This window comes from Hippocampus bargibanti, linkage group LG07, assembly GCF_051943395.1.
Source record: "Hippocampus bargibanti isolate YZ-2025 linkage group LG07, ASM5194339v1, whole genome shotgun sequence".
In the NCBI taxonomy this organism is placed as follows: Eukaryota; Metazoa; Chordata; class Actinopteri; order Syngnathiformes; family Syngnathidae; genus Hippocampus; species Hippocampus bargibanti.
In genome coordinates this window covers 849,774-874,943 of record NC_142740.1, presented here as the reverse complement: position 1 = coordinate 874,943, position 25,170 = coordinate 849,774, and the positions used below count along the sequence as shown (strand labels likewise).

The window sequence follows — 25,170 nt, the reverse complement described above, 5'->3', positions numbered from 1 at the left end:
TTTGCAAGCGCTGCGTGTTATGTGTTGTTTATGCAAACATTCCGTGTGATCCGAACTCCACAGCTCATTTTAAATGCATGTTTGGGTATGCGCTTACTCAGTATCTCACCGTTCATATTTTTGGCAATATTTTATTTGATTATTTCATGGGGCGTCGTTGACGTAATGTTAGCAGCTTTGACACGCCTTAAAAAAACTACAAAAATAAGAGAGGCGGAGTCGTTTTTTTGTAAGATGCTATGCTATGTATTGTACGTGTATGAGCATACGCACCTTTGCGTGTGTGTATGGACGTGTACATACATGTACAGAAAGTGTTTCTACTAGATCTACATGTGAATAAAGTGTGCGTGCGGCGGAAGGTGTCGGGGAGTCCACCCAAGGGACGTCAGTACAGGTAACATCCGCCTTACGACCGGCTCGACTTACGACCACCCATACTTACGACCACGACCTTATTTTTCACATTTAAAGAGGGGGAGTTTGCGAGTCATTGAGCCTCCGAGTCTCTATTCAACATTTTGAACGGATTTCGACTTACGACCATTCCGACTTACGACCGTTTGGTCGGAACGGAACTCGGTCGTAAGTCGGATGTTACCTGCGCTTCCTTTGGTGATGATGGTTCACAGCGCCGTCTCTTTCAGATCGTTGAGGTTTCCCATGCGGGACCTGGACGGGCGTCCGAAGCCGTGCCCGTTCTGTCCCCCTTTGACGGCCATCTTCTCGGGGTACGGGTTGCCGGCGTGCCAGCCGGGCTCCAGTTGCGGGTAGGCCGACGCCCTGCTTTTTACCTGCGGGGTGTTGACGCGGCCGTCCGGGAAGGCGCCTTGGGGTGCGGAGGCGGGGCTGGGCAGCGGCTGGTAGCGCATGTCGGACGGCGGCGTCTGATTGGATGACGATGAGGAGAGGTGCAGGAGTTTGCGCAGAGACTTGAGCGGTTGGCTCTGGGAGGACAAATCATTGGTGGGATGGGGGAGGTTCTCATATTAGACACTGCTGACTACTCAAAAATATTAAAAACATTAAAATTAAAGAAATTAAATAAAATGACAAAAATAATTAAAATTGTGTGTAATGAAAAAAACAGTGCGTTTCTCATGTTTTTTTCCTCACAATATTCATCTCTTAAACTGAATGCTGATCAATAAATAAATAATAAAATTACAAAAATTAAATACGACAAAAATAAATTAGTTTCTTACGTTTTTACGCATATTATTCAACTCACTGAATGCTAACCAATCAAATAACCGAATAAATAAATAAATAAATAAATAAATAAATAAATTGTAAAAATTAATACAATAACAAAAAAAATAGTTTTTTTTTCTCTTGTATTATTCACCACATAAACGGAATACTGACCAATAAAAAATACAAAAACACAAAAAAATGTAAACAATTAAAAATTATAGAAAATGACAACATTAAATCAATAAAATTAGTTTCTCATGTTTTTTTTCTAAATTATTCACCTCTGAACTGAATGCTGATCATTCAAAAAAAAATAATAATAAAAGAAATATAAAAATAAAAAATTACAATAGAATGACAAAAATAAAAATTAAATTGGTTTCTCATGTTTTTTCTCATATTATACACCCCTTAAACTGACTGCTGACCACTCAAAAAAAAGTGAAAAATAAAATACGTTGATACAAAATAAAAAAAAAAAATAAAATAACAAAAACAAATGAAATTGGTTTCTCATGTTTTTTTTTATCTTTTATCTTTTAAACTGAACGCTGTCCACTGAAAAAAATAAAAAAATAAACATACATTTTTAAATGAGTAAAATGACAAAAATAAATAAAATTAGTTTATCGTGCTTTTCTCATATTCACATCTTAAACTGAATGCTGACTAACAAAAAAATAAAATACAAAAATTAAAAAATATATATATTGACAAAAATAAATCAATAAATAAGATTATTTGTTCGTGTTTTTTCTCATATTATTCACCTCTTAAACTGAATGCCAAAGAATGCAAAATAAAATAAACTAAAATGAAAAAAAAATAAAACAACAATTGTTTCTCATGTTTTTCTGATGTTATCCATCCCTTAAACTGAATGCCAAAAACAACAAAACAAAAAATAAAATAAAAAATACAATAAAAATAAAATGAAGAAAAATAAAAACAAAATTGTGTCTTATGTTTTTTTAAAGTAAAAAAAAATTAACCACTTTTGCTGCATTTATTTATGTATTTATTATTTGTTGCCTTAATGCAATAGGCATTGTGCTGCTCCTTGTGCAATGCTAAGCGTGGCCACTCGAGGGCGATATAATACAGTAATATTTGTCGACGGTTTCAGCTCCTTCAGCTGCAACACGTTTTGCTTTGACCAACCAATCAAATGTCATCAAAAATGAAAATGTAATCTCAAGGCGCATTTGAAATCAGAAGTTGACGTTTGGTACCGGTGAGTGCGAGTCGGCCATCTTGTCGGCCCATTCCTTGTCACGCTCGCGTTCCCGTTCTCGGCTCTTGTCGCGGGCGCGGTGGCGACTGCTCTGGTGGGAGCGCGACGTCTTCTGCAGGACGGCCTCCTCGCTGGGAACCTGACAAACACAAACGCAATTCTTTTGTCACCACCAAAAAAAAATGGCTCCATTAAAATGATTTTTTTGTTGCGCATTTTCCAAAAAAGAAAAATAGGATGCTATTGTATAAAAACACAGACGGCGTTGATAAGCTAGTTTTAGAAAATCTCTTGACATGAATGCATCACTTTCGCAGCTTCTCACCGTGAGAAGCGTGTGTGTATGTGTGTGTGTGTGTGTGTGTGAGAAAATGAGAAGCTAAAAATATCCGCGGCTGCTTCCCGGAGGCCAGATTGCCTTTATTTGCCCACTCATCCTAACGTGACAACAAAGCAGCGATCCCCCGAAAAGTAAAATGAGCCCCTCAAATTCCTTTCCGCTCATGAACTGCTTTGACGTCACCTTTGAAATTTTTGGGGCAATGACACTTTTATGATTTATTTATTTTATTATTTTATGTCAGGTTATTTATTAATTTATTAATGTTTGTTTTTAGTTTAGTATTTGTTTGCATTTATCTGTTCATATTTATTTATTGATTGATTTATTTATGGATTTATCCCCTTTCAAATTGCTGCTGTGGACTGCAAATGTTCCCATTGTGGGACGAATAAAGGTTTTCTGATTCTGATGTATTTATTTATTTCTTCTCGATATGTCTGCTTATTTATTCATTTATTAATGTTTGTTTTTAGTTCAGTATTTATTTATGGGACGAATAAAGGTTTTCTGATACTGATTTATTTATTTATTTATTTATTCATGTATTTATTTGTGCATTTATCTATTTATTGATTGATTTATTTATGTGTGTATTTATTTATTTATTTATCTGCTTATTTTTTTCTTTATATGTCTGGTTATTTATTCATTTATTAATGTATGTGTTTAGTTCTGTATTTATTTATTTATGTATGCGCTTAGATCTGTATTTATTTATTGATGTACTTGTTTGTTTGGTTATTTGTTCACAGTGACAAAAACCCTGGCAGTGGCAGTGAAAGAGTTAATTTGACTCATCATTCAACTTGAAATTCTAAAAGATATTTCTTGATGACAGGAAACTCACCATTTGAGGCTTTTTCTTCTTCTTCTTCTTGATTGCTCTGAAGAAACCTTGCTTCTCTTTCTCCTTGGACGGCTCCGCCGGATTTAGCACCACCGTATCCGGGCCCGTCCTCACCGAGCGAGCAGCGGGGTTAGCGCGTCAGAGCAAAGACGCAAAATGGCGATTTGATGCGCGAGACGGCGTCCTCACCAGGGGTCGAAAGCGCTCTGGCGTTTGGAATGGCTGCCGACGTCGCCCGTCGCGGCCGAGCCTCGCGCCGGAGGGCGGCCGTCGTGGAAGGAATTGTCTGGCCGAGGAGAAGGGACTGTTCAACAAACACCGCACAGACACCATCAGCCACCACAACACCGCAGAGTTGCCTTATCGTAACAAGAAGAATAATCATCATCATCAACACTTCATTTATAAGTGCCTTTCAAAACTCTCATGGTGGCTTTACGGTCACAGCATTTCTGTGGGTGAGCAGAGGCAGCCACGCGCCAGCATTCACTCAACCCAGAATACCTGAAATAGATAGAAAGCTAGCTACCTACCTAATAGAGCGAACGCTAGATAGCTAGGTAGATAGATAGCTAATGAATAGCTAGCAAGATACCCAGCTAGATAGCTAAATAGCCAGTTAGCTAGCTAGTAGATCTCATCAACTCACTAAACAATTCATTGGGATCCCCGGCACAATAATAATAATAAATATATATACTGGATGACACAAAGTGTGTATGATCCAAAGCATACCACAACCCACCTCTGTAGAAGCTTCCGACCTTGCGGGGCATGGACTCGCTGTAGATGTTGCGGTTCTCCTTGGAGGAGGCGGCGCCGCCGCCGCCGTCTTCGGCTTGGGGATCGTGGTACAGGCCCGCCTGTGACGCAAAACAAGTCAGTACCTCAACGGTCCTCGTGCACCGCGTTCGGAGTCAGAATCGGCGAAATAAAAGACAGTGTTGACATGTTCTATGCGGTCCTGGACTGCAAATGCGACATCCAAAAGAAAGAATGAGGCGTCACATTAGCGCAAGAAGCAAAGCAGGCGGAGATGGATGGGCAAGCGAGCGAGCATTTACAACAAGAGAGAGAGAGAGAAAGAAAGAAAGAAAGAAAGAAAGAGGGCAAGCATGAGAGAGAGGTGGCTTGACGTGGCTTTTTTGCCTGCGTGCACTCCGGACAACGACAACAACAGGAAGCGCAACACCGGGCAAAAAGGCCGCCGGCGGGCCCGCGGCAGCGTTCGGAGCGACTGACCCGGTTGACATCGTCCTCCCCGGAGGTCGAGTGTCGGGGCAGCGTGCGGTGCTGCGGCTGCGGCGACAGCAGCTGCAGACTGCTGGCCCGGGCGGGCCCCCCGCCGGGCCCCCCCGGGACCCCCCGGTCGCCCCCGTGAGTCCTCTGGCGGTCCCGCCTCACGTACATGGAGTGGCGCTGAGGCCTCTGCTGAGACGAGAAGGGCCCGCCGTAGCCTCGCGCGTACGACTCGCGCGGCGCCGACAGGCGGTCGGGCTCCCGGCCGTCAGGCGATTCCTTGCGGCGGGCCCACGCGCGGCGGCAGGACGAGTCCAGCGTGTTGCTCTCGCGTTCGGCGCGCGCGCTTCCCCGCCGGTCCGGGCGGCGCGCCGCCGGGCTGCCGGGCGCCGTCAGGTCCGAGCAGCTGGAGGGGAAGTAGCGGGCGGACGGCTCGTCGGCGTACAGGCGGACGTCGTTCAGGTTGCCCACCGACTTGGCGTCGCCCAGCGCGCCGTGGCTCTTGGATAAGTTCAGGTAGGAGAACGCGGGCGGCGGGGCCTCGGCGTAGCCGCGACGGCCGTGCTTCTCCGCCGTCTGCGGGGTGCCGGTCTTGCCCTCGGCGAAGGAATGCCGCTGCTGCTGCTGCCGGCGCAAGTTGGGTTTCAGGTACTTGGCGGCTCCGGGGCCGTCGGCGCTTTTGGCCTCAAAGTCGGCGGCCTCGGCGGGGCTGAGCGGGCGCGGGAGGTCCGCGGCGCGCGAGGCCGAGTGGTTGAACATCTGCGACGGGTAACTTTTGGGGTGCGGCGTGGGGCTCAGGTTGATTGGCGGCGGCGGGTCGCCGTTCAGGAAGCCGCCGCCGTCGTTGTTGCCGTTGGGGCGGAGGTCTTCGTGGCGCGGTAAACTGGAGCAGTCGCGGCTGCCGGAGCGATGGCTGCCGGAGCTCTTCAGGCCGTGGCTCCTGCTCGGACGGCGGAAACGCACGGCAGTCAATTACAAATGACATATTTGACATCTTTCATGGCAAATTGAACAAAAAAAAAAAATTTTACGGCATTTGTACTACTACTACTTTCTGACCAGATTATTTCTTCATTCATTTATTAGTTGAGTTTTATCTCGTTTATTTATTTACTTATTTATCCATTCACATATGTATGTATTTCTATATTTATGTATTTATACATTTATGTGTTTATATGTGCATTTATTTATTTGTAGGATTCATAGGTTTGATTCACATATTTGTTTTGGCATTTTTTTTTTTTACGTCGGATGCCCTTCCTGACGCAACCCTCTGTATTTATCCGGGCTTGGGACCGGCACAATAAGACACTGGCTTGTGCCCCCTTGTGGCTACATTATGTGCATTTATTTATTTATGTTTGTTCATTCATTTATGTATTAATTTATGTGTTTATTCATGTATTAATATATGTATTTATGCACGTATTTATTTATTCATTTATTTATTCAATTAATTTTTAAATGCACTGAAAATCCAACTGCCCCTCCAATTTGGTTAACTTCAAATTCCCGACCAAGTTATTTTTTTTTTTTTTAATTAATTAATTAATTGTGTTTTATCTAATGTATTTATGTCTGTGTAAGCTCTCAAATTTATTTATTTATTTTTATATTTACTTGGATGTATGTATTTGTATATTCATTTATTGATTTTCAATTATAATTAATTTAATTCATGGGTTTATTCATTTATTCATGTATTTGTATATTTATTTGTATTTATTTATGTGAATATTCATTTATTCGTGGTTCAGGTATTCGTGGATTTTTTTTTTTTTAGTCATTTATTTGTGTATGTGTTTATTCATTTATTTGGATGAATTTGTATTTATGTGTTTGTATATTCATTTATTCATGTGTGCATGCATTCATGGATTAGTTTATTCGTGTATTCATTTATTTGTGGATCTGTTCATTCATGTATTCGTTTATTCATGTATTTATTTATTGATGTATTAGTCTATTTATTTATTCATTTATTAGTTCAAGTAATTTTTAAATGCGCTAAAAATCCAACACCATCTGCAAATTCCCCACCAAAATACTTTCAAATTAATTTATTAGTTATGTTCTATTTATTTATCCATCTATTTATTCATCCATTCATTTATTTAGCCATTGATTTATTTCTTCGTTAATCTGTTTATTTCTGAATGTATTTTATTTTTCAACGGCGGTGTTTGACAAGGGACCTGCTGGGGGTGGTGTCGCCATGGTGGGGTTTCCTCTTGGTGGAGCGCACGGGCGTGGGCGCGGGCGTGGGTGTGGGTGTGGGCGTGGGGGGCCCGGAGCGCTCCGCCAGCCTCAAGGTCTGGAAGGCGTGATGGTTGAGGCTCTGCTCGGTCAGGAAGCGCTCGGCGGGGTTCAGTAGAAGAAGACTCTGGAATGCACCACAAAAGAAGACATCACGGTGGCGCTCTCGCGACTCAGCGCCGGCCGGCCGGCCGGCCGTCGGCGACATCGAAGTACCTTCAGCAGGTCCAGCAGGGCTCCGCCCACGATTCCCAGGTAGCGTCGCTCCAACGTTTGTGGGTGGTTGACACTCGGGAACTAGGAGACAAATCAACACGTGTCATCAGACGCAACAGTCGAAAGTACAAGTAGAAAAGAAAGAAAGTAGAGAAGCTGCGCCGCTTGGCTGGAGTTCTTTCTATTTCATATCTATTAGCTAGCTACCTAGCTGGCTATCTATTTGCTATCTATTAGCTAGCGAGCTAGCTACCTAGCTATTTGCTATTCATTTTCTATCTAGTAGGTAGCTACCTAGCTGGCAATGTATTTGCTACCACTTAGCTTGCTACCTAGCTGGCTATCCGTTTGCTATCTATTTGCTATCCATTTTATATCTAGTAGCTAGCTACCTAGCTAGAAATAAATTTGCTACCACTTAGCTAGCTACCTAGCTGGCTATCTATTTGCTATCTCTATAGCTAGCTGGCTATTTTTAGCTATCTGGCTATCTAGCTAGTTAGCTAACTGTCTAGCTGGCTATCTATTAGCTATCTGTTAGCTAGTTGGTTAGCTTTCTATCTATTTGAGTTACTTGTGGGTTGAGTGAACGCTGGCGCATGTGGCTGCCGCTTCTCACCCGCAGAAAAACCGATCCTGTGACTGTAAAGTGACCTTGAGAGTTTTGAAAGGCGCTTAGAAATGAAATGGGTTATTATTAGTAGTAGTAGTAGTAGTATGATTATTATAAGTGCGTGATTTGGCATGATTCATCATCACCAGCAATGACAGGAGCTCGCTGTCAAAATAAAAGCCTACCAAAGATCGCATCGCATTGACCTCCATATATTATTTGGAAGGCTTTTATTCTGAAAGTGGCGGAGTTTTACTGTATCAATGAGTGTTGTGACCTTCTTTTTGGGATGATGCAAACCAAATCAACCTTTTAAACAGGATAATTTCGTACCCCCCCCCCCTCAAAAAAAAATATATATATATAACAACGTGAGTACAGAAACAGTCTAGCTATCAGAAATTGGGAGCCATTTGCAAAGTGATCATGATGCCTGCCTTCACAGCGTGGGCATGTAAAAAGGCTTCCAGGACACATAACACACGATGAGTCAGTGCCATTCAATCAGCCACAGGAAGTGAGAAATTTAAAAAAAATAAACTAAAACCAGTCAAGTACGCAAAGAGCAAGAATGACTTTTGGTACCCGAAGGCCGTGAAAGCGAGGGTTGCTGTAGAACAGCTTGATCTGCTCCGGAGGAAGAGGCCCTAGAACCTTCTGGATGGTGAAGAGCTGATCGATCTCGCTCTCGCCCGGGAAGAGGGGCTGTCCATCGCTTAACTCTCCCAAAATGCAGCCCACCGACCACATGTCCACCGCTTTGCCGTAAGGAGCCCTGGAAGCAGGAAAATTATCGTCATGGGATCAACGGCATCGGTCTATGAGAAGTGAGTCTTCCAAACATTAACTTCCCATAGGAAACCATTAAAAATGAGAATAATCCGTTCCCAGCTCCCCATAATACATAATTTTCAACTAAATAAGCCTTAAAACTACACAAAATATATATTATTTTATGTATAATAAATGTGCTATTGTGTTGTAATTAAAGAAAAACTGTATTGTAAAATAAAGTCTTTTATTTACCTTTATAATTGGATTGGATTGGATTTATTAGTCTCGCCATGGAGAAATTTACATAATAATACATTTAATTTCTAAGCGCCTTTCAAAACTCTCAAGGACACTTTACAGTTACGGGATAAGAACGTTTTTTTAGTTTTTGTGCGGGTGAGCAGCGGCAGCCATTCGCGCCAGCGTTCACTCTACCGGCCGTGAGATGGTCGTTGATGTAGTTGCGTCTTGATGATTCCGACAGTAAAGTGAAATCCGAGTGAAGTTGTCATGCTTTCTCGGCGATAATACCCTCACTCACACGGTCCCCTGCTAGCTGCTTTTCGTTAATCCAAATCAACAGATGTTTTTCAACCTCTTCTATTGCCTGAGACACTTGCTTAGACAACACAGAAACACCCTTAGCCACACGTAGTAATAGTCGACTTAGCGTACTGGTACTGGGATGCTAAGTCACACAAACGCACACCTCATTCGTGTTTTTCGATGATCTCCATCTTCTGCTCGACCATCATTTTCTTTTGTGTCCTCTTGGGCTGAACACTCGCCTGCGGTGGGGTCTTTTTCGCTCCCATAATAGCAAAAGTACTCTACTCGATAACAAACTATGTCTGCACTCAAAGAAAACGGGTGTGGAAAACGTGTCCGCCATCCACTGCGGCGCTGTTCGACCGTGTGGTCTGGTGTTGATCCGCCAAAAACACCAAGACTACTATTTGATACTAGTTGACAAAAATTCCCAGCAGACAAATCAGCCCATTTCCAACGGAGCGTTGGGCGCCATAGTGTGCATTTCCTGGGACGCTACATTGGAGTCCTGACAGCTCGAATTGATACGGGAGGACTTCTTTAATCGATTGCAAACATGTATGCTTTCCTCTTCAGAACTACAGTAAAGTCTGGTTATATCGATATCGGTTATATCGATAGTACTGCTTATTCCGATACTATTTCTATGAACGCAAGGAGAAAATTTACATGCCGCAGGATCGGATATATCGATAGTCCGGTTATATCGATATTTTTTCCCACTCCCGAGAATATCCATATAACGAGACTTTACTGTATTTGAATCATATTCCTAACTGGATGAGTAATAAGAAAGCATCTTCTCCCAATCTGGAGCCATTGTTTTGATTCTAGAGCAAGGCAAGACGTCCTAGCGTGATGTCACGAACAAGGGGGCGGGACCTTCTGAAACTCTGCATCTCCCAGGTCATTTTGAAGTAGTTTTGGGACAACTTTAAGTCATTTTTATTGGTGTTTTGCATTTAACTAAAAATATCAGCCTGCATGTTTTGGGCATTTTAGATGCTATAAAACGTTTTTCTGATGTCAGTTAGGAAACAATAAAAATGGTGTGGCTTGTCCTTTAAGGGGTTATAAAATCTTGTAATATTGCCCACCAGTTATTGACAATGGCTCAATGCTTGATTCCTGCGATGACATACCCGAGCAGAAGCTCCGGAGAACGATACCACCTCGTCGCCACGTATTCCGTGTAGTTGGCGTCCGTTCCCTCGGAAAGATTCCGTGCGAAGCCTGGCAAGACAAGACAAGACAAGACAAGACAAGATGAGGCGAGATTGTGGATGGCCAGTGTGGAACGCAGCGTCCTCATTAAAACCAGAAAAATGGGTCAGAGCAAAGGAGAACTGCAGCCAGGCGCTAGGCTAGGCGGGTTTTATCAAAGTGTCAGCTGCGTTTAATTTCAAAAATAACAGTAAAAAAATGTGCAATGCTTGTTTGGCATCAAAAAAAAAATCCAGAAAATTTGCGACAGAGAAATCAGCGACTTTTATTTTGAAACGAGATTAATACACAAAAGCGGCTTGACGGTCAGCTCACCAAAATCGCACAACTTGAGGATGTCGTCAGAGCTGATGAGAAGGTTCTCCGGCTTGATGTCTGGAAAAATGGACGGACACGTTCCCGGGTTATGATAACATCATCACGTATCAATCATAAAAAGGAAAAAGTTGTGAGCTTTGTAATCCCAATCATAGATTTCTGAATTAAGCATTTGTATGGTGAAATTAACATGAAAAAAATTGCGTGGGCAAATTTGAATCGCGCAAAATTACGTTATAAATACGTGAATAAATGAATGAGAAACATGAGAAAAATGAGAAAGCAAAAAAATGAGAAAGCAAGAAAGTGAGAAAATGAGAAAATGAAAAAATGAGAACAATGAAAAAAATGAAAAAAATGAAAAATATGAAAAATATGAAAACAAATGAAAAAAATATGAGAAAATGAGAAAATGAGAAGCTGAGAAACAGAGAAAAGAGAAACAGAGAAAAATGAGAAAAAGAGTAAAACAGTAAAACAGTAAGAGTAAAAGAGTAAGAGAGTAAGAGAGTAAAAGAGTAAAAGACTAAAAGAGAAAAAGTCAAAATTGAGTAAAAGAGTAAAAAAGTAAATAAATACATACAAATAAATACAAAAAATACAAATACAAATTTAAAACAAATATGTTAGGTCAGATGGAATAAAACCAGAATGAATTGCTCCCAAACTTGCACAGAATAAATGACGAAAAATTAAAATTGCTCAAAAAAATGTTCAGATCCCGTGATAAAGAGTTTCCCAAGTCCTAAATTCTGTGAAGCGTTTAACTTGCTGTGTCCGTTGACCTGATTGACCCCAGGTTGTCCGTGCTTCAATTGTGTATTTGAGTCACAAGTGTTGACTAAACATATAACAGCATGAAACTTTGAAATATGATAACTTCTAATTTTCCACCAAGTATTCATGTGTTTATTTTGGTATTATTTATGTATTTATTTCGCCATTTAATCTTTTTTTTTTTTTATGTAAGCATCGCCCCATTTGTTGAACTGCGGAATGTTTGCCATTTACTTCAGCATGTCCAAATGCCTCCGAGAGACAGCAGTGAAAAAGATGTTGCAATTAAAGAAACATGAACATTCACAGATTGTAAAGCGCGGGGAAAAAAAGGCATGACTTATTTCTTAGGGACAAAAACATATAAGCAGAAGGAGTGGTATGAAAGCGTGGGGAGATCCCAGCGGCCATTTGGACGACCCAGTGCCATCTGAATATGATCGAGAGCCTTACCCCGATGAACGATGTCATGCTTATGGCACCAGTGGATGGCCTTGATCAGCTGATAGATGTAGCTCCGCGCCTTCTCAGCGGGCACCCCGTTGGGAAGCTCCTCCAGCAGCTCCAGCATGTTCTAGAAAGGAAACTACAACTTGAGCGACAGAGGTAAAAGGGGAGTGTAGATCCACCGCTGCTCACCTTCTCCACGTACTCAAAAACCAGATAGAGCTTCCCTCGGCGCCGGAACGCCTCTTTGAGCTCCACGATGTTCTCCTGCTTGAGCGTGCGCAGCATCTTGAGCTCCCGCAGTGTCGTTTCTTTGACCTCCTCATTTTCTAAAGTCGGATAAACTTTCCCTTAAAGGACAACCGACGCCATCCGGATGACGGCTTGAATTGATATGGGAGGACTTCTTCAATCGATGGCAAACATCGATGCTTTCCTCTTCGGAACTATTTGAATCCTATTCATAAGTGGATGAGTAACAACAAAGCATCTTCTCCCAATCTGAAGCCATTGTTTTGATTCTAGAGCAAGGCGAGACGTCTTGGCGTGACGTCACGAACAAAGGGGGCGGGACCTTCTGAAACTGGCCATTTCCGGTTTCACTTTGAAGTCGTTTTTGGACACTTGAAATCATTTTTATTGGTGTTTTGCATTTGACTAAAAATGTCACCCTGCGTGTTCTGGATATTTTAGATGCTATAAAACGTTTTTCTGATGGTGAAAAAAAATGGTGTCGGTTGTCCATTAAAAATCGGGGCGGGTTCAAGAAGGTTGCGAACGTCGATCCCACAGATGGGAGTTGAAAAAGTAGCCTTACCTTCGCTGTCTTTGAATTTCTTTATCGCCACAATTTCGTCGGTGTCCTGGAAGAAAAACAAACCATAAGAAATATTTTGTTAGCGCACTCTCATACGATAAATCGACGATTGAGGAAAAAATGTGTAGGTTTCATTCAAACCGTGACAAAAAGTGTGCCGGTGGCGTTGCCTTGACCTCCGAATTCAATTGCTCGCATGGCCACGTTTTTTTCCACTCAATTCATTTCTACATGGAATCCATTTTTTCCCATTGAAATGTGGTGAATCAGTTGTGAGTTCACCATTTAAATCAATGTTGTTGTTTTTTCTCTCCCCCAACCCCGAGAGAATCTCGCTCTTCTTTTCATGGCCTACTTGCGAGGCCCACAGGCATTAGCGCTTGGAGCTGTGCTAACGGCAGCAACATGGTGGGGAAAGCAGACAAGATGGCCTGCGAAATACTGTACAATGACTGTGGTGGTGTAAAATAAAAAATACAAATAAAGAAAAAAAGAAACGAAAAGAAACACGTACATAAATTCATTAAAATGTATAAATAGATAAGTATATAAATGAATAGATCAAAAATACTAATAAATAAAGCATACAAATAAATAACATTAAACACACAAATAAATATGTATAAATAAAAAAGTATATAAATGGACAAAAGTGTACAAATAAATAGATATGTGGATGAATGAAAAAACAGACTACATGTAAATTTATAAATATAAACGCACAGAAATAAATAATATTAGCTAGGTAGCTTTCTAGTGAACGTTGGCGTGTGGCTGCCGCTGCTCACCCACAGAAAAACTTATCCTGTGACTGTAAAGTGACCTTAAGAGTTTTGAAAGGCGCTTAGAAATGATATATATATTATTATTATTTTTATTATTTTTATTTGTATTATTCTTATTATTATTAGTATTTTGATTATTTTTATTTTGCTTATTTTTATTATTTTTGCTATTTGTACTGTTTTTATTATTTTTATTATGATTTTTATCATCATGATTATTATTATTGTTAAAGTAATATTTTTAATATTTTTATTATTATTAATATTAATATTATTATTATAATTATAAATAGATTAAAGTGTATGAATAATTAAAAGCATAAATAAAAATGTAAAAAATAAATAAATAAACACACAAATAAATTACTACAAATAACTACATAAAAGTATATAAATAGATAAGTGTATAAATAAATAGATAAGTGTATAAATAAATAAAAACATGAATAAAAAATATAAATAAAAACAAATCCACAACTAAATAACTCAATAAATAACTACATTTTATTTTGTTATTTATTTGTTTGTTTAGTATTTAAATAGATAAGTGTATGAATAAATAAAAGCGTACAAATAAAAAATAAAAATAAACACAAATAAATAAATAGATAAGCGTATAAATAAATAGATAAGTGTATAAATAAAAGCATACCAATAAATAAATTAAATATTTAATAGATAAAAGAATAAAAGACTAATTAATTAATACATAAATGAATAAAATATTCTCCGTGCCAATTGATGGACTGCGATCATTACAACCATTTTTCTCCTCAAGAGAAATTTATTTGAGGAAGCCATTTTTACAGGCAACATCTTTGCGCATCGACTCAAATAAAAGACGCCCCCCACCCCAAAAAAAAAAACAAAAAAAAAAAACCAACTGGCATCTGGGTCTGAAATAAAATGAACAAATAAATTGACAAGACGTGACATTTGACGCATATTCCGTCCCACGTGAAACAATCAAGCATAAAAAGGACCCCTGCGTCATCCAGCCATGCAAACGGTTTATTGATTCCGCGCGACAATGATGTGACATCTTGAGTCGAAAATGAAAAGCTCAAGGAACGTCGCTATACATATACATATACATACATAAAATAAATACATAAATAAAAACATAAATACATATCAATTACTAAGATAAAAATAAAAATAAATAAATAGATAAATAGATAAAAAGAAATAACAATTCTAAATAAATACATACAGTCCACACATAAATAAAATACAGAAATAAATACATAAATAAATATTAATTAGATAAATAAATACATAAATAAATATTAATAAATACAAATAAATGAGCATGAATGAATGAATGTCTCCTTTTTAGGATCCCCTTGACATAAAATGATTAATAATTATGCCCATTTCAAGTAACATCACAGTTATTTGAAATTTTTAAGTGTCTCTGAGCGATTCTCAAATAAATAAATAAATAAATAAATAAATAAATAAATAAATGTCAAACCAATCCTGGCTGACATCACCTCTGTTGCAATCAATATGAAAAGATGGAAAAGCAACTAAGTGATATATGCCATCTAGTGGTGAATTGTATTATTACAACTTAAAACTCAAGACGTATGGTCAGAGAAGCGTTTTTTTTTGGGCCGAGAAGATCTAACTTTGTGAATTAAAAGCTTGCATAATGATGAACGTCTCCATTTAGCCCTTTTTGGAAAATGACGCCCGCCACCGTGGAATGAGTCAGTGTGAACATCTGATGTTGATCACAGACAGCTCCCGTCTTTTTATTTTCCGACTCTTCAGGCTTGCGTAACGGGGATAACAATGCAATCCGTTTTCTGACCGATTCATATTCAGAACGCCTGTCAAGCTACAGCGAAGAACAAATGTCTAATAATCTTCTCACCCCCCTTTCTGAAGGCAACGGTTATTTATGTAGGCCCGTGAGGCGAAAGTGGGACACGAGTGGAAAAAAAAAGACTTAAATAGGTCACCTTGACAGGAAACGCTCGACCAAGTTGGACTTTTCACATCCATTTTTTGATGTGACCTAAACTTAACCCACATATTATTGACTGGACAAAATGATCATTCATACTCAAAAGACAACCTCATTTTTTTATTTCCTAACCGACATCAGAAAAACGTTTGATAGCATCTAAAATAGCCAAAACACGCAGGCTGATATTTTTAGTCAAATGCAAAAAATGACATCAAGTGTCCCAAAACTGCCATAAAATGAGCTCGGAACTGGGCAGATTCAGAAATTCCCGCCCCCTTGTTCGCGACGTCACGCCAGGATACTCCTTCACAAACTGCCTTGCTCCAGAATCAAAACAATGGCTTGAGAGAATTCAGACTCGGAGAAGATGCTTTCTTGTTACTCATCCAGTTCTGAATAGGATTCAAATAGTTCTGAAGAGGAAAGCATAAATGTTTGCAATCGATTCAAGAAGTCTTCCAGATCAATTCCAGCCATCTAGACTCCAATGTAGCGGCCAGAAAATGCACAAAATGGCGCGAAAGCGCCGTTGGAAATGGGCTGATTTGTCCGCTGGGAATTTGTGTCAACTTACACCCACACGTTATGCGTGTTACCGCAATTAGCTGCGACGGAGACACAACGATTCACCATGGCGTTATTTATGTCGTTTTCCTTCTAATTTCGCCATCAACACAGTGTTTTCATACAAAAAAAACTACCCAAAATGCGTTGTGTGTCATTTTCTCGGTCAGGGGCGTTCCCTCCGTGACGTCACTTAGGGCATCGTCATCAACTCAAAAGCAAGACTTCAAGAATTGAAAAAAATAAATGAATAAAGCAAAGAAAAAAAATACAAACTAAAAATATAAAATATGGAATTAAATAAATAAATAAATACATGTACAAATGAATAAATGAACAAACAGGTCTATTGCTTTGCCGCACGATCAGACAACAAAACGAAACATGGCCGCATTACAGGGGTCCTAACTAACAATACGGCGGAAAGGATCCAATCACATTTGGCACTGCCTGAAAACAAAAATCAAAAACAAAAAACCAATTTTTCTTCATACTGCAGTTGCGTGTGAACAGCAATAAGACGAAATGGGGACACGGAGTTGAGCGCATCAATCCGACAACATTTTCCGTCGTTGTGTGTCAAACATGGCTCAATTCTATTTCTGGCCTCCCCCATTTGGCAGACTAAACACATGTATTTGTCCGTTCTAAATTGGGGGTGGGCGTCAACAACCAGCAGCTGCGACCCATCAAGCGCCATTTTCTCCAGGTTTGGCGGAGCGCGAGCATCCGTGAGCTCCATGAGGGCCCCATTCACTGCGATGATACAATCAAGTTCGCGTGGCAATATTCCACATTGATCAGCGGCCATATTTTTTTTTTCTTCCCGTTGCGCCTCAACACGTCCCGCCGCGTCAAAAGGTACGGACGGCATTTATTAGTGACTTTTCTGCAGAGTGAGAATGACGCAAAGAGGGGCTCCGTGCTGTCATTCCGCTGCTAAATGCCAGACCAACCAAAAGAAATCACGTGACGCCGAATGGAAGCATTTTTTGGCTGTTTTTCCCAATTGAAAAACAAAATGGCCGCCACGTTTTTTTTCGGGGGGTTGGGGATGGCGGCGCAAGCTCTAAACTTATAAATTGAGCTTCAAACACTCGACTGTACCCAGTTAGCCTTACAGGCAAAAGAATCAACGGCCGCTTGCGTGTTTTGTGAAAAAGTGTCAATAATAATAATAATAATAATAATAATACACAGCAGCAAACAGGAAACTAATGGCATTTTATAACAATACAGTCACAGGATCAGTTTTTCTGCGGGTGAGCAGCAACAGCCACATGCGCCAGCGTTCACTCAACCCAGAAGAAACTTAAATAGGTAGAAAGCCAGCTAACTAGCTAACAGATAAATAGATAGCCATCTAGACAGTTAGCTAAATAGTTAGATAGCAATATAGCTAATAAATAGCCATCTAGCTGGCCAGATAGCCAATAGATAGCAAATAGATAGCCAGCTAGGTAGCCAGCTAATAGATAGCAAATGGAAAGCAAACAGTTAGCTAATGAGCTAGATAGCCATATAGCTAATAAATAGCCAGCTACATAGCTAGCTAGCTAGATAGACGAATAAAGGTGTTCTGATTCTGATAGCAAATAGATAGGCAGCAAGGTAGCACGCAAATAGATAGCAAATGGATAGCAAATAGTAAGATAACTAGCTAGATAGCCATCTAGCTCGCCAGATAGCCAATGGATAGCAAATAGATAGCAAATTGATAGCCAGCTAGGTAGCCAGCTAAAAGAGAGCAAATGCATAGCAACTGGTTAGTTAACGAGCTAGATAGCCATATAGCTAATAAATAGCCAGCTACATAGCTAGCTAGCCAGCCAGATGCTAATAAATAGCAAATAGATAGCAAATGGATAGCAAATAGATAGCCAGCTAGGTAGCTAGCGAATAGATGGCAAATGGATAGCAAATAGATAGCTAGCTATGTACCTAGCCAATAGCAAAGTTAAATTTTTTTTGTGTGCATTATTTTTCTTGTTTTTTTTTTTTTTCAAACAGTGCAGCATGTTAAGCTAAGGTATGACACTTGGGGAGGAAAACACGGTGGCTTTTGATCGGATCTTACCTTATGTCTGCACTTGAGAACGACTCCATAGGCACCTAGACGGAAGGGATGACTGTTAATCCAGAAATGGACATTTTTCTTGCCTGGCATCATCATAAAATTTACAGATTGCGTCACACGAAATAACTAAAAACGACAATAAATAAGTGTAAAATAATAATTTTGGGTCATTTTTTTGTTGATTTGTCTTGTCATTTTTCACAAATATGGTTTTGGGAGTCAGCCAATCCTCCATAAGGCATCTCCAGTTGGTCCATAATGCTGCTATTTGCCTCTTGATTGGTACTTGAACGAGGGAGGACATCACCCCTGCACTCTGGCAACCCTTCACCGACTCCCGGAATAATTTTGAGTTCTTTATTATTTTTTTATTTATTCAGAAATAGAAAAATGTTACGTGGAGCGCCGTTCCTGAATTTGTTTGGGTTTTGTTTTTGTTTGGGGGTCAATAAAATGACTATTATAGGGTTACAGTTTATTTCTTTCATTCAGAATCACAAAACCTTTATTCGTCCAACAATGGGGAAATTTGCAATTACAGTAAAGTCTCGTTATATGGATATTCTCGGGAGTCTGAAAAAATATGGTTTGGTTACTTTTCAACCAAGGACAACCAACGTCTCCGGACAAGTTGTGTCCATAATTTGTAAAATGGCTTCAAATGACTTCTACTCAGCGCATTTGACAAAGATTCCACCGCATATAGCTATATTTTATGTTTTAACACTGGCGCTGAATATTCCGGAAGTCTTGTTTTCGAATTGGTGATGAGTCCTCACGTTACGTCACTGAAGGAACGCCCCTGACCGAAAAAAGGACACATTGTAGCAGTCCTTCCATCGCGTCAATGCATTTTGCTGTACTTTGTTTGGTCTGAAAACTTCGTGTAGCACCAAAAAGAGGCAGAAGATGGCGACAAAGCTCCGTGTAAGGAATTAATCAGCCTGTGGAAACGGGCTGATTAATTCCTTACACAGAGCTTTGTCGCCATTTTCTGCCTCTTTTCTGGGACGCTACATTGCAGTCCAGATACCTCAAAATGACACGGAAGGACTTCTTTAATCTATTGCAAACATGTATGCTTTCTTCTTCAGAACTATTAGAATCATATTCATAACTGGATCAGTAACAAGAAAGCATATTCTCCGAATCTGAAGCCATTGTTTTGATTCTCCAGAAAGGCAAGACGTCTTGCGGTGACACCACGAACAAGGGGGCGGGACCTTCTGAAACTGGCCACTTCCGGGTTCATTTTTTTTGCAGATTTTCAAGTCATTTTGATTGGTGTTTTGCATTTGACTAAAAATATCATACTGCGTGTTTTGGGTATTTTAGATGCTATAAAACGTTTTTCTGATGTCAGTCAGGAAACAAAAAAGTGATGTCGGTTGTCCTTTAAAAGGCGCTTCCACCGTGCAGGTGCACCTAATGCTGCGGCCAGCGAGGTTATGCGAGTGTTCTCCCTCGCTGCCGCTAATGTTGTTGTTGTCATGCCAACAGATTCTGGCAAAAAAAAGACCTTTTTTTCCTAATAGAACTCCAAGCGTCTCCTCATGGATGACGCAGCAAGAGCGCATTATGCTCACACATTAACCAAGAGAGACAGAGAGACATTTACAATACAGTCTTATTTGACTTTCGGGGTCATTTATGGTCATCGTATTTTAAGCTATGCAAGTTTTGGTGGATTTAAGGACAACCGACACAAACTAAATATTGCCGGTGGTTTAGGCCCTATTTATATATATATATATATATCCCTACTGTCCAGACGTGGCGGTGCCAGACTCTGCTATGATACGTCCCTGCTCTCAGGTTGGGGGGAGCAGAGGACTATTCCCTGAGGCTACACTGATTACTTCTCTTGTCCTGTGTGATTATGGGGTCTACGACTGGCCTGAATGCCCCATTTGCCGTGGTATCACCTCATCACCATAACTAAGCCTATGTTGCCTAAGAAGTCTGTTGCATGAACGATCCAAATTGAACCTCACCCCACCATGGCGATTTAGTGAAGGGTTTTGCTGTTTTATGAAAATAGCTTCTTTTACAGTACAGATGACGACTGAAGAAACCTTCTCATCGATTTATTCACTTGTGTATTTATTTTTGCCCCAAACACCCCATTTAACACAGAAATGGGTGGGCGTGTGTCTTATAAAAGGACACCTGCAAATATCTCAAGTCGATACGCCCAAAATGAAAGAGGAAATCATTTGGGGCAGATTCCCAGATTTTCACTGGCCAATGTGTACCACAGGAGCTCAAATCGGTAGCCATCTCAACAGATGGACGGAGGCATGGAAATTTGATGGCCATTTTAATCAATAACTAATGCGTTGAATGTCACTATCCTCCTTGGCATGGACACACAGAAGCTACTGAATGACATCAGCAATGAATAGCTTGACTGGCTCGACCGTGTGAGTCATTGACAACAATTGAGTGACCTTAAGTGGACAGAGGAAAAATCTATGACCGCACTGGACTCACCGCGTGGTCCGAGTTGAATGCCAGAATTGTTTTGGTTTCAACATGGCGGTCCTCATTCACTCTGAACAGCCTCATCTTTTGACACAATGGCAACACACAATTCCTATGATACTCCCGTGTGACTATGTGGTGGATAAACTTGTTGAATTTCCAACATTTTCTCATTATTCTATTTCATAAATCGACCCGACGAACCGTGACTCATTTTGACTCATTTCATCATTTTTGTCTTCAACTCAAAACCTATGCTGACCTCAAACGCAAAGCGATGCGACTACAATACTTTACGAACTTGAGTGTCAGACAAGCTGGCTGAGACACCTTGCAGTTAAAAAATGAAAAATAAACACTACTAAAATAATAATAAATATAAAGAAAGAAAAAAAATAATAATAATCTAAAAAAGAATAAAATAATAAAGAATAACATTTACAAAAATAATATACATTCATAATAAACCAATTATAAAATTATAACAATAGACAATTATTTAAAAATAAATAAATAGAAAAATAAGGAAATTGATAATTATAGAAATAAATCAATTATAAAAATTTAAAAATATATATAAAAATCAAAAATATTAAACAACAAATAAAAATAAAATAAAAAAAATAAAATAAAAGAATGAATATATTAAAGAATTAAAAAATATATAAAAATATAAAACATTAAAAATCATAAAAATAAAAAAACATCATGAATAAATTATTAAAATTTATAAATATATAAATTATTATTTTTTTTAATTACAAAAATAAAACAATATAAAATTACAAAAATATCCTTCAAAATAACAATAATACTAATAAAACACTCATAGTAATACTATAGAGATCAGGGAAGTTTCGCCGACGACACAGGGACTCACCTTCACCCACAATCCCAAGGACCTCAAATTTATTCATGACATCACCGATGTCACCCAAGTCTTCACGGAGTCAAAGGCTCGCGGCGCTCGGGCAGAGGTGGGCGTGGCCAGCCGCTGGCTCCCGTCGAGTGTAGGACCCCTTGCCGCATGGCGAGCATCTGAAACCGAAACGCAGTCGTGTAAAACCTTCTTTGGAAAACTCACTTTTCAAAATATTGATAGAAATTCAGTACATTGGAGTTTTCAGTTCCGTCGATTCATCAGTTGATTGAATCTCCGAAACCAAAGTATCAATGTTACATCAGCAAACTAACGTCTGTGTGAGCACTCAGTCGTATAGGAGTGGTCCATCAATGAGAAGGTTTCTTCAGCCTACGACTGGCCTGATTGCCCAATTTGCACTGGTATCACCTCATCAGCATAACTAAGCCTAAATTGCCTCCCCCCTAAATTGAACGTCACCCCACCATGGCAATTTAGTGAAGGGTTTTTTTTTTTTTTTTATGAAAATTGCTTCTTTTTCAATCAGGCCAGTTGTAGACCTCATACTCAGGCAGGACAATAGAAGTAATCAGGGAGTAGTTCTCTGCTCCCCCCCCCCCAAACCTGAGAGGAGGGACCATTCATAGCAGTCTGGACCGTAAGGATATATATATATATAGATCCAAAACAACCAGCAAAAAAATTAGTTTGCTGACGAAGCCTCTTGGATAAGAATGGAAACGTCCGACACCGTCAAATTTGTACAGATGACGGCTGAAGAAACCTTCTCATCGATCAGCAAACTACGTTTTTTTTTTCTTCATTCCTCTCCACATGTAAATGTAGCCATCTGGTTATCAGGAAATTATCTAGATGAGATGAACGTCGTCTTCCGATGACTTGTAGTCGTGGGAGTTCATCGCTTTAAATGTTAATACCGCAGCTTATTTTGCAACCCAAGCGATCAAAGTCTCTCCTCCGGCGGTTTTTTTTTTTTTTTTTTTTGGGAGGGGGGGGGTGCATATTGACTCAAGCAAGTCCCCATACACCACTTTTCACTCCGATACATCTTCTCCCGTTTGCCGCTGTGCCAAAAATCAACTCCACAGACCCCCCCGCCCACAAGGCTCAAAACACCCGAGAGTGATCCACCGACGAATTGTCAACACAAGGAGCTTTCCGAGACGTTTCCCAAAACGAGCACCAAGTCATCTACGCCATACCGTCCCCACGGGCCGAAAACGGAAAGGAAAATGCTTTACGGATGGTTGTGCGGGTTTCTCGCTGCTCTTGCTATCAACACAGTGACTCATGCGTGGTGAGGATAAAGAGAGTCTGTGCGGGAAGATGAAAATATACTCTACTTTAAACCCCCTAGCATCAATGCATTATTTTCAAGGTGAAATTGGCTCAAAAGGCGGACATTTAAAGGAGAGCAAAACAACAATATTTTGGGAGAAATGACCTTAGCGTTTTTGTTAACCTATTTTTATTTCTTCAATGCTATAAGTGTATGAGTTGTATTTTGAATAAAAAATGCCATTTGTTTACAAAGTACGACGCTTAAAGGACAACAGACGTCACTATTGGTCACACACGGCATTGCTCCAGACTCAAAATGGCTTCAGAGAGTTCAGATGGGGAGAAGATGCTTTCTTGTTACTTATCCAGTTATGAATAGGATTCAAATAGCTCTGAAGAGGAAAGCATAAGTGTTTGCAATCGATTAAAGAAGTCCTTCTGTATCAATTCGAGCCGTCACGGGTGTTCCCTCCGTGACGTCACGTCAGGCATCGTCATCAACTCGAAAACAAGACTTCATGAATATTCAGTTCGAGTCTTAAAACGTAAAATATAGCTATATGCCGTGGAATCTTTGTCAAATGCGCTCAGTAGAAGTCATTTAAAGTCATTTTACAAATTTTGGACACAACTTGTCCGGGGTGTCGGTTGTCCTTTAAATATCGTGGGTGGTACAGGTAGCCTCCACTGCGACAAGATACCTTAAATCTTAAAGTATCTGCTTTTTTTAAGTCTTAAAATAAGGACAGTATCAGTACTTGCCTATCCAAAAATGAGTATTGAGGACCGGTAATCTGTTTATTAATGTCTGTAGATAATAATTTGATGTGGAAAATAAACATAACGAAGGATTAAATGTTCAACATTTCTACTTCCGGGGCAATCAGCGAGCCCCGGAAGAAAAGACCCGCGATCCACCGTTTGAGAAGATTGGCCGGCGTGAGTTCGTGTGCGCATGCGTGGGCTTCAACTCCCACCTGAAAACACCCAACTCGTGCAACATAACAGCACAAACAAACGCCTGGGCGTGAAGCTTTACAACAGACTGCCTCGTAATTTAAATTACAAGTAAATCGAAAATGAGGTTATAACCGAGTGTGTGTGTGTTTTTTTTTTCTCGCTACGTAAACAGCCGAAGCAGCAACCAGTCGCGCCGTCAACATTCGTCACCGCCTCCTCCACCTCCGCATCGTCCCCAAAAAAAGATGAACAAAAGTACTCACTCGGTCAATGTCGACGAAATAAATGCTTAAAGGGGGACCGTCCATCCATTCGCTGAGGGAGGAGATGTAACCCTGGCAAGTGGTCAGCTTCCAATCCACCGACTGTCTGGGTAAAGTGCGCTTGAGACAAGCTGCTAGCTATCGGTCGCCCGGACAACCCCTTTGAGCGGCGGCTGCTCTCGGCCAATTGCATTGGGCGATACGCTCACTTGAGTTCCCACCCATGTGGGTAACGGACCAATCGGAGAAGGTATTTTGCGCTGCGACGCTGGTGTTGTGTTTCGCGCTGAAGTGGGATATTGTTGTTCCAAATTCTCAATTACATAATTCATAAGATCACACGCTCCCTTCCGAACAAGCACACGGGGCGGTCAAATGAAACGTTTACTTGAGAAAGTTATAACGAAATGTCTACTTAAGAAAATATCGATCTTTTCGAACAGCTAAATTGCGTCAACTTCAATCCATTTTTCCCCGTTCCTCGTGGTCGTATTGGGAAATTTAAAGAACCAGCATGGGGGGAAACATGTGTAATACGTCATCATAAGACTCCTAGCTTGGAAAATCTCACAAAAAAACGATGACGTACTTCACAAAAATGCAATGATATACGACTGCGAGTACAGAGTGCGCTCGGTTCACTGGACAAAAACAATCGCGTATATACTCTATATGTCCAACACATCTCGTGATCCAAAGTTACATGTCCCAATGACCAAAAACGATAGCACATCGTATATCACTCTTTTTTCCATCTCTAACACGTTTTGACAAAAGACCAATTATGTGAAGGGCATTGTTGAACAAGCTTCGCTCTCCTTGTCCATTGACAATAGGGTTTCGTGTTTCTTGGTTTATTTGCGTTTTACTTTGCAGTAGTGAGTATTTATTTCTCAGCTTCTACGTATGCAAAGGGATGCCAGTATTATTAATTCGGGTTTTATGATGTTGACTCAAAATAAAGGAAACTATTTTTGGATCGCATAATACTGTCATCTAGTGGAAAGAAACGGTAACACGCCTCGCTTCAGTAAGAATAAA

General features: G+C 40.1%; 1 protein-coding gene across 3 annotated transcripts; it reads right to left on the bottom strand.

Annotated features, from left to right (window-relative positions):
- Positions 1–24,272, bottom strand: LOC148895043 (cyclin-dependent kinase-like 5). 3 transcript variants are annotated; one of them, XM_089001490.1, is made up of 17 exons: positions 24,130–24,272; positions 21,623–21,780; positions 18,259–18,293; positions 12,855–12,900; positions 12,230–12,366; positions 12,044–12,164; positions 10,811–10,870; positions 10,414–10,504; positions 8,534–8,723; positions 7,336–7,416; positions 7,059–7,246; positions 4,864–5,800; positions 4,367–4,484; positions 3,811–3,925; positions 3,622–3,730; positions 2,430–2,570; positions 1–947 (listed from the first exon to the last, which is right to left on the bottom strand). In XM_089001490.1, the coding sequence occupies exons 2-17, from the start codon at positions 21,657–21,659 to the stop codon at positions 627–629; spliced, it is 2,727 nt and encodes a 908-aa protein (XP_088857616.1). In that variant the 5' UTR covers positions 21,660–21,780; positions 24,130–24,272; the 3' UTR covers positions 1–626. The 3 variants fall into 3 exon arrangements, with proteins under 3 accessions (XP_088857616.1, XP_088857618.1, XP_088857617.1); XM_089001492.1 differs by having other exon boundaries at positions 3,811–3,907; XM_089001491.1 differs by lacking the exon at positions 24,130–24,272 and adding an exon at positions 23,669–23,775.
- Positions 24,273–25,170: the final 898 nt, after the last annotated feature.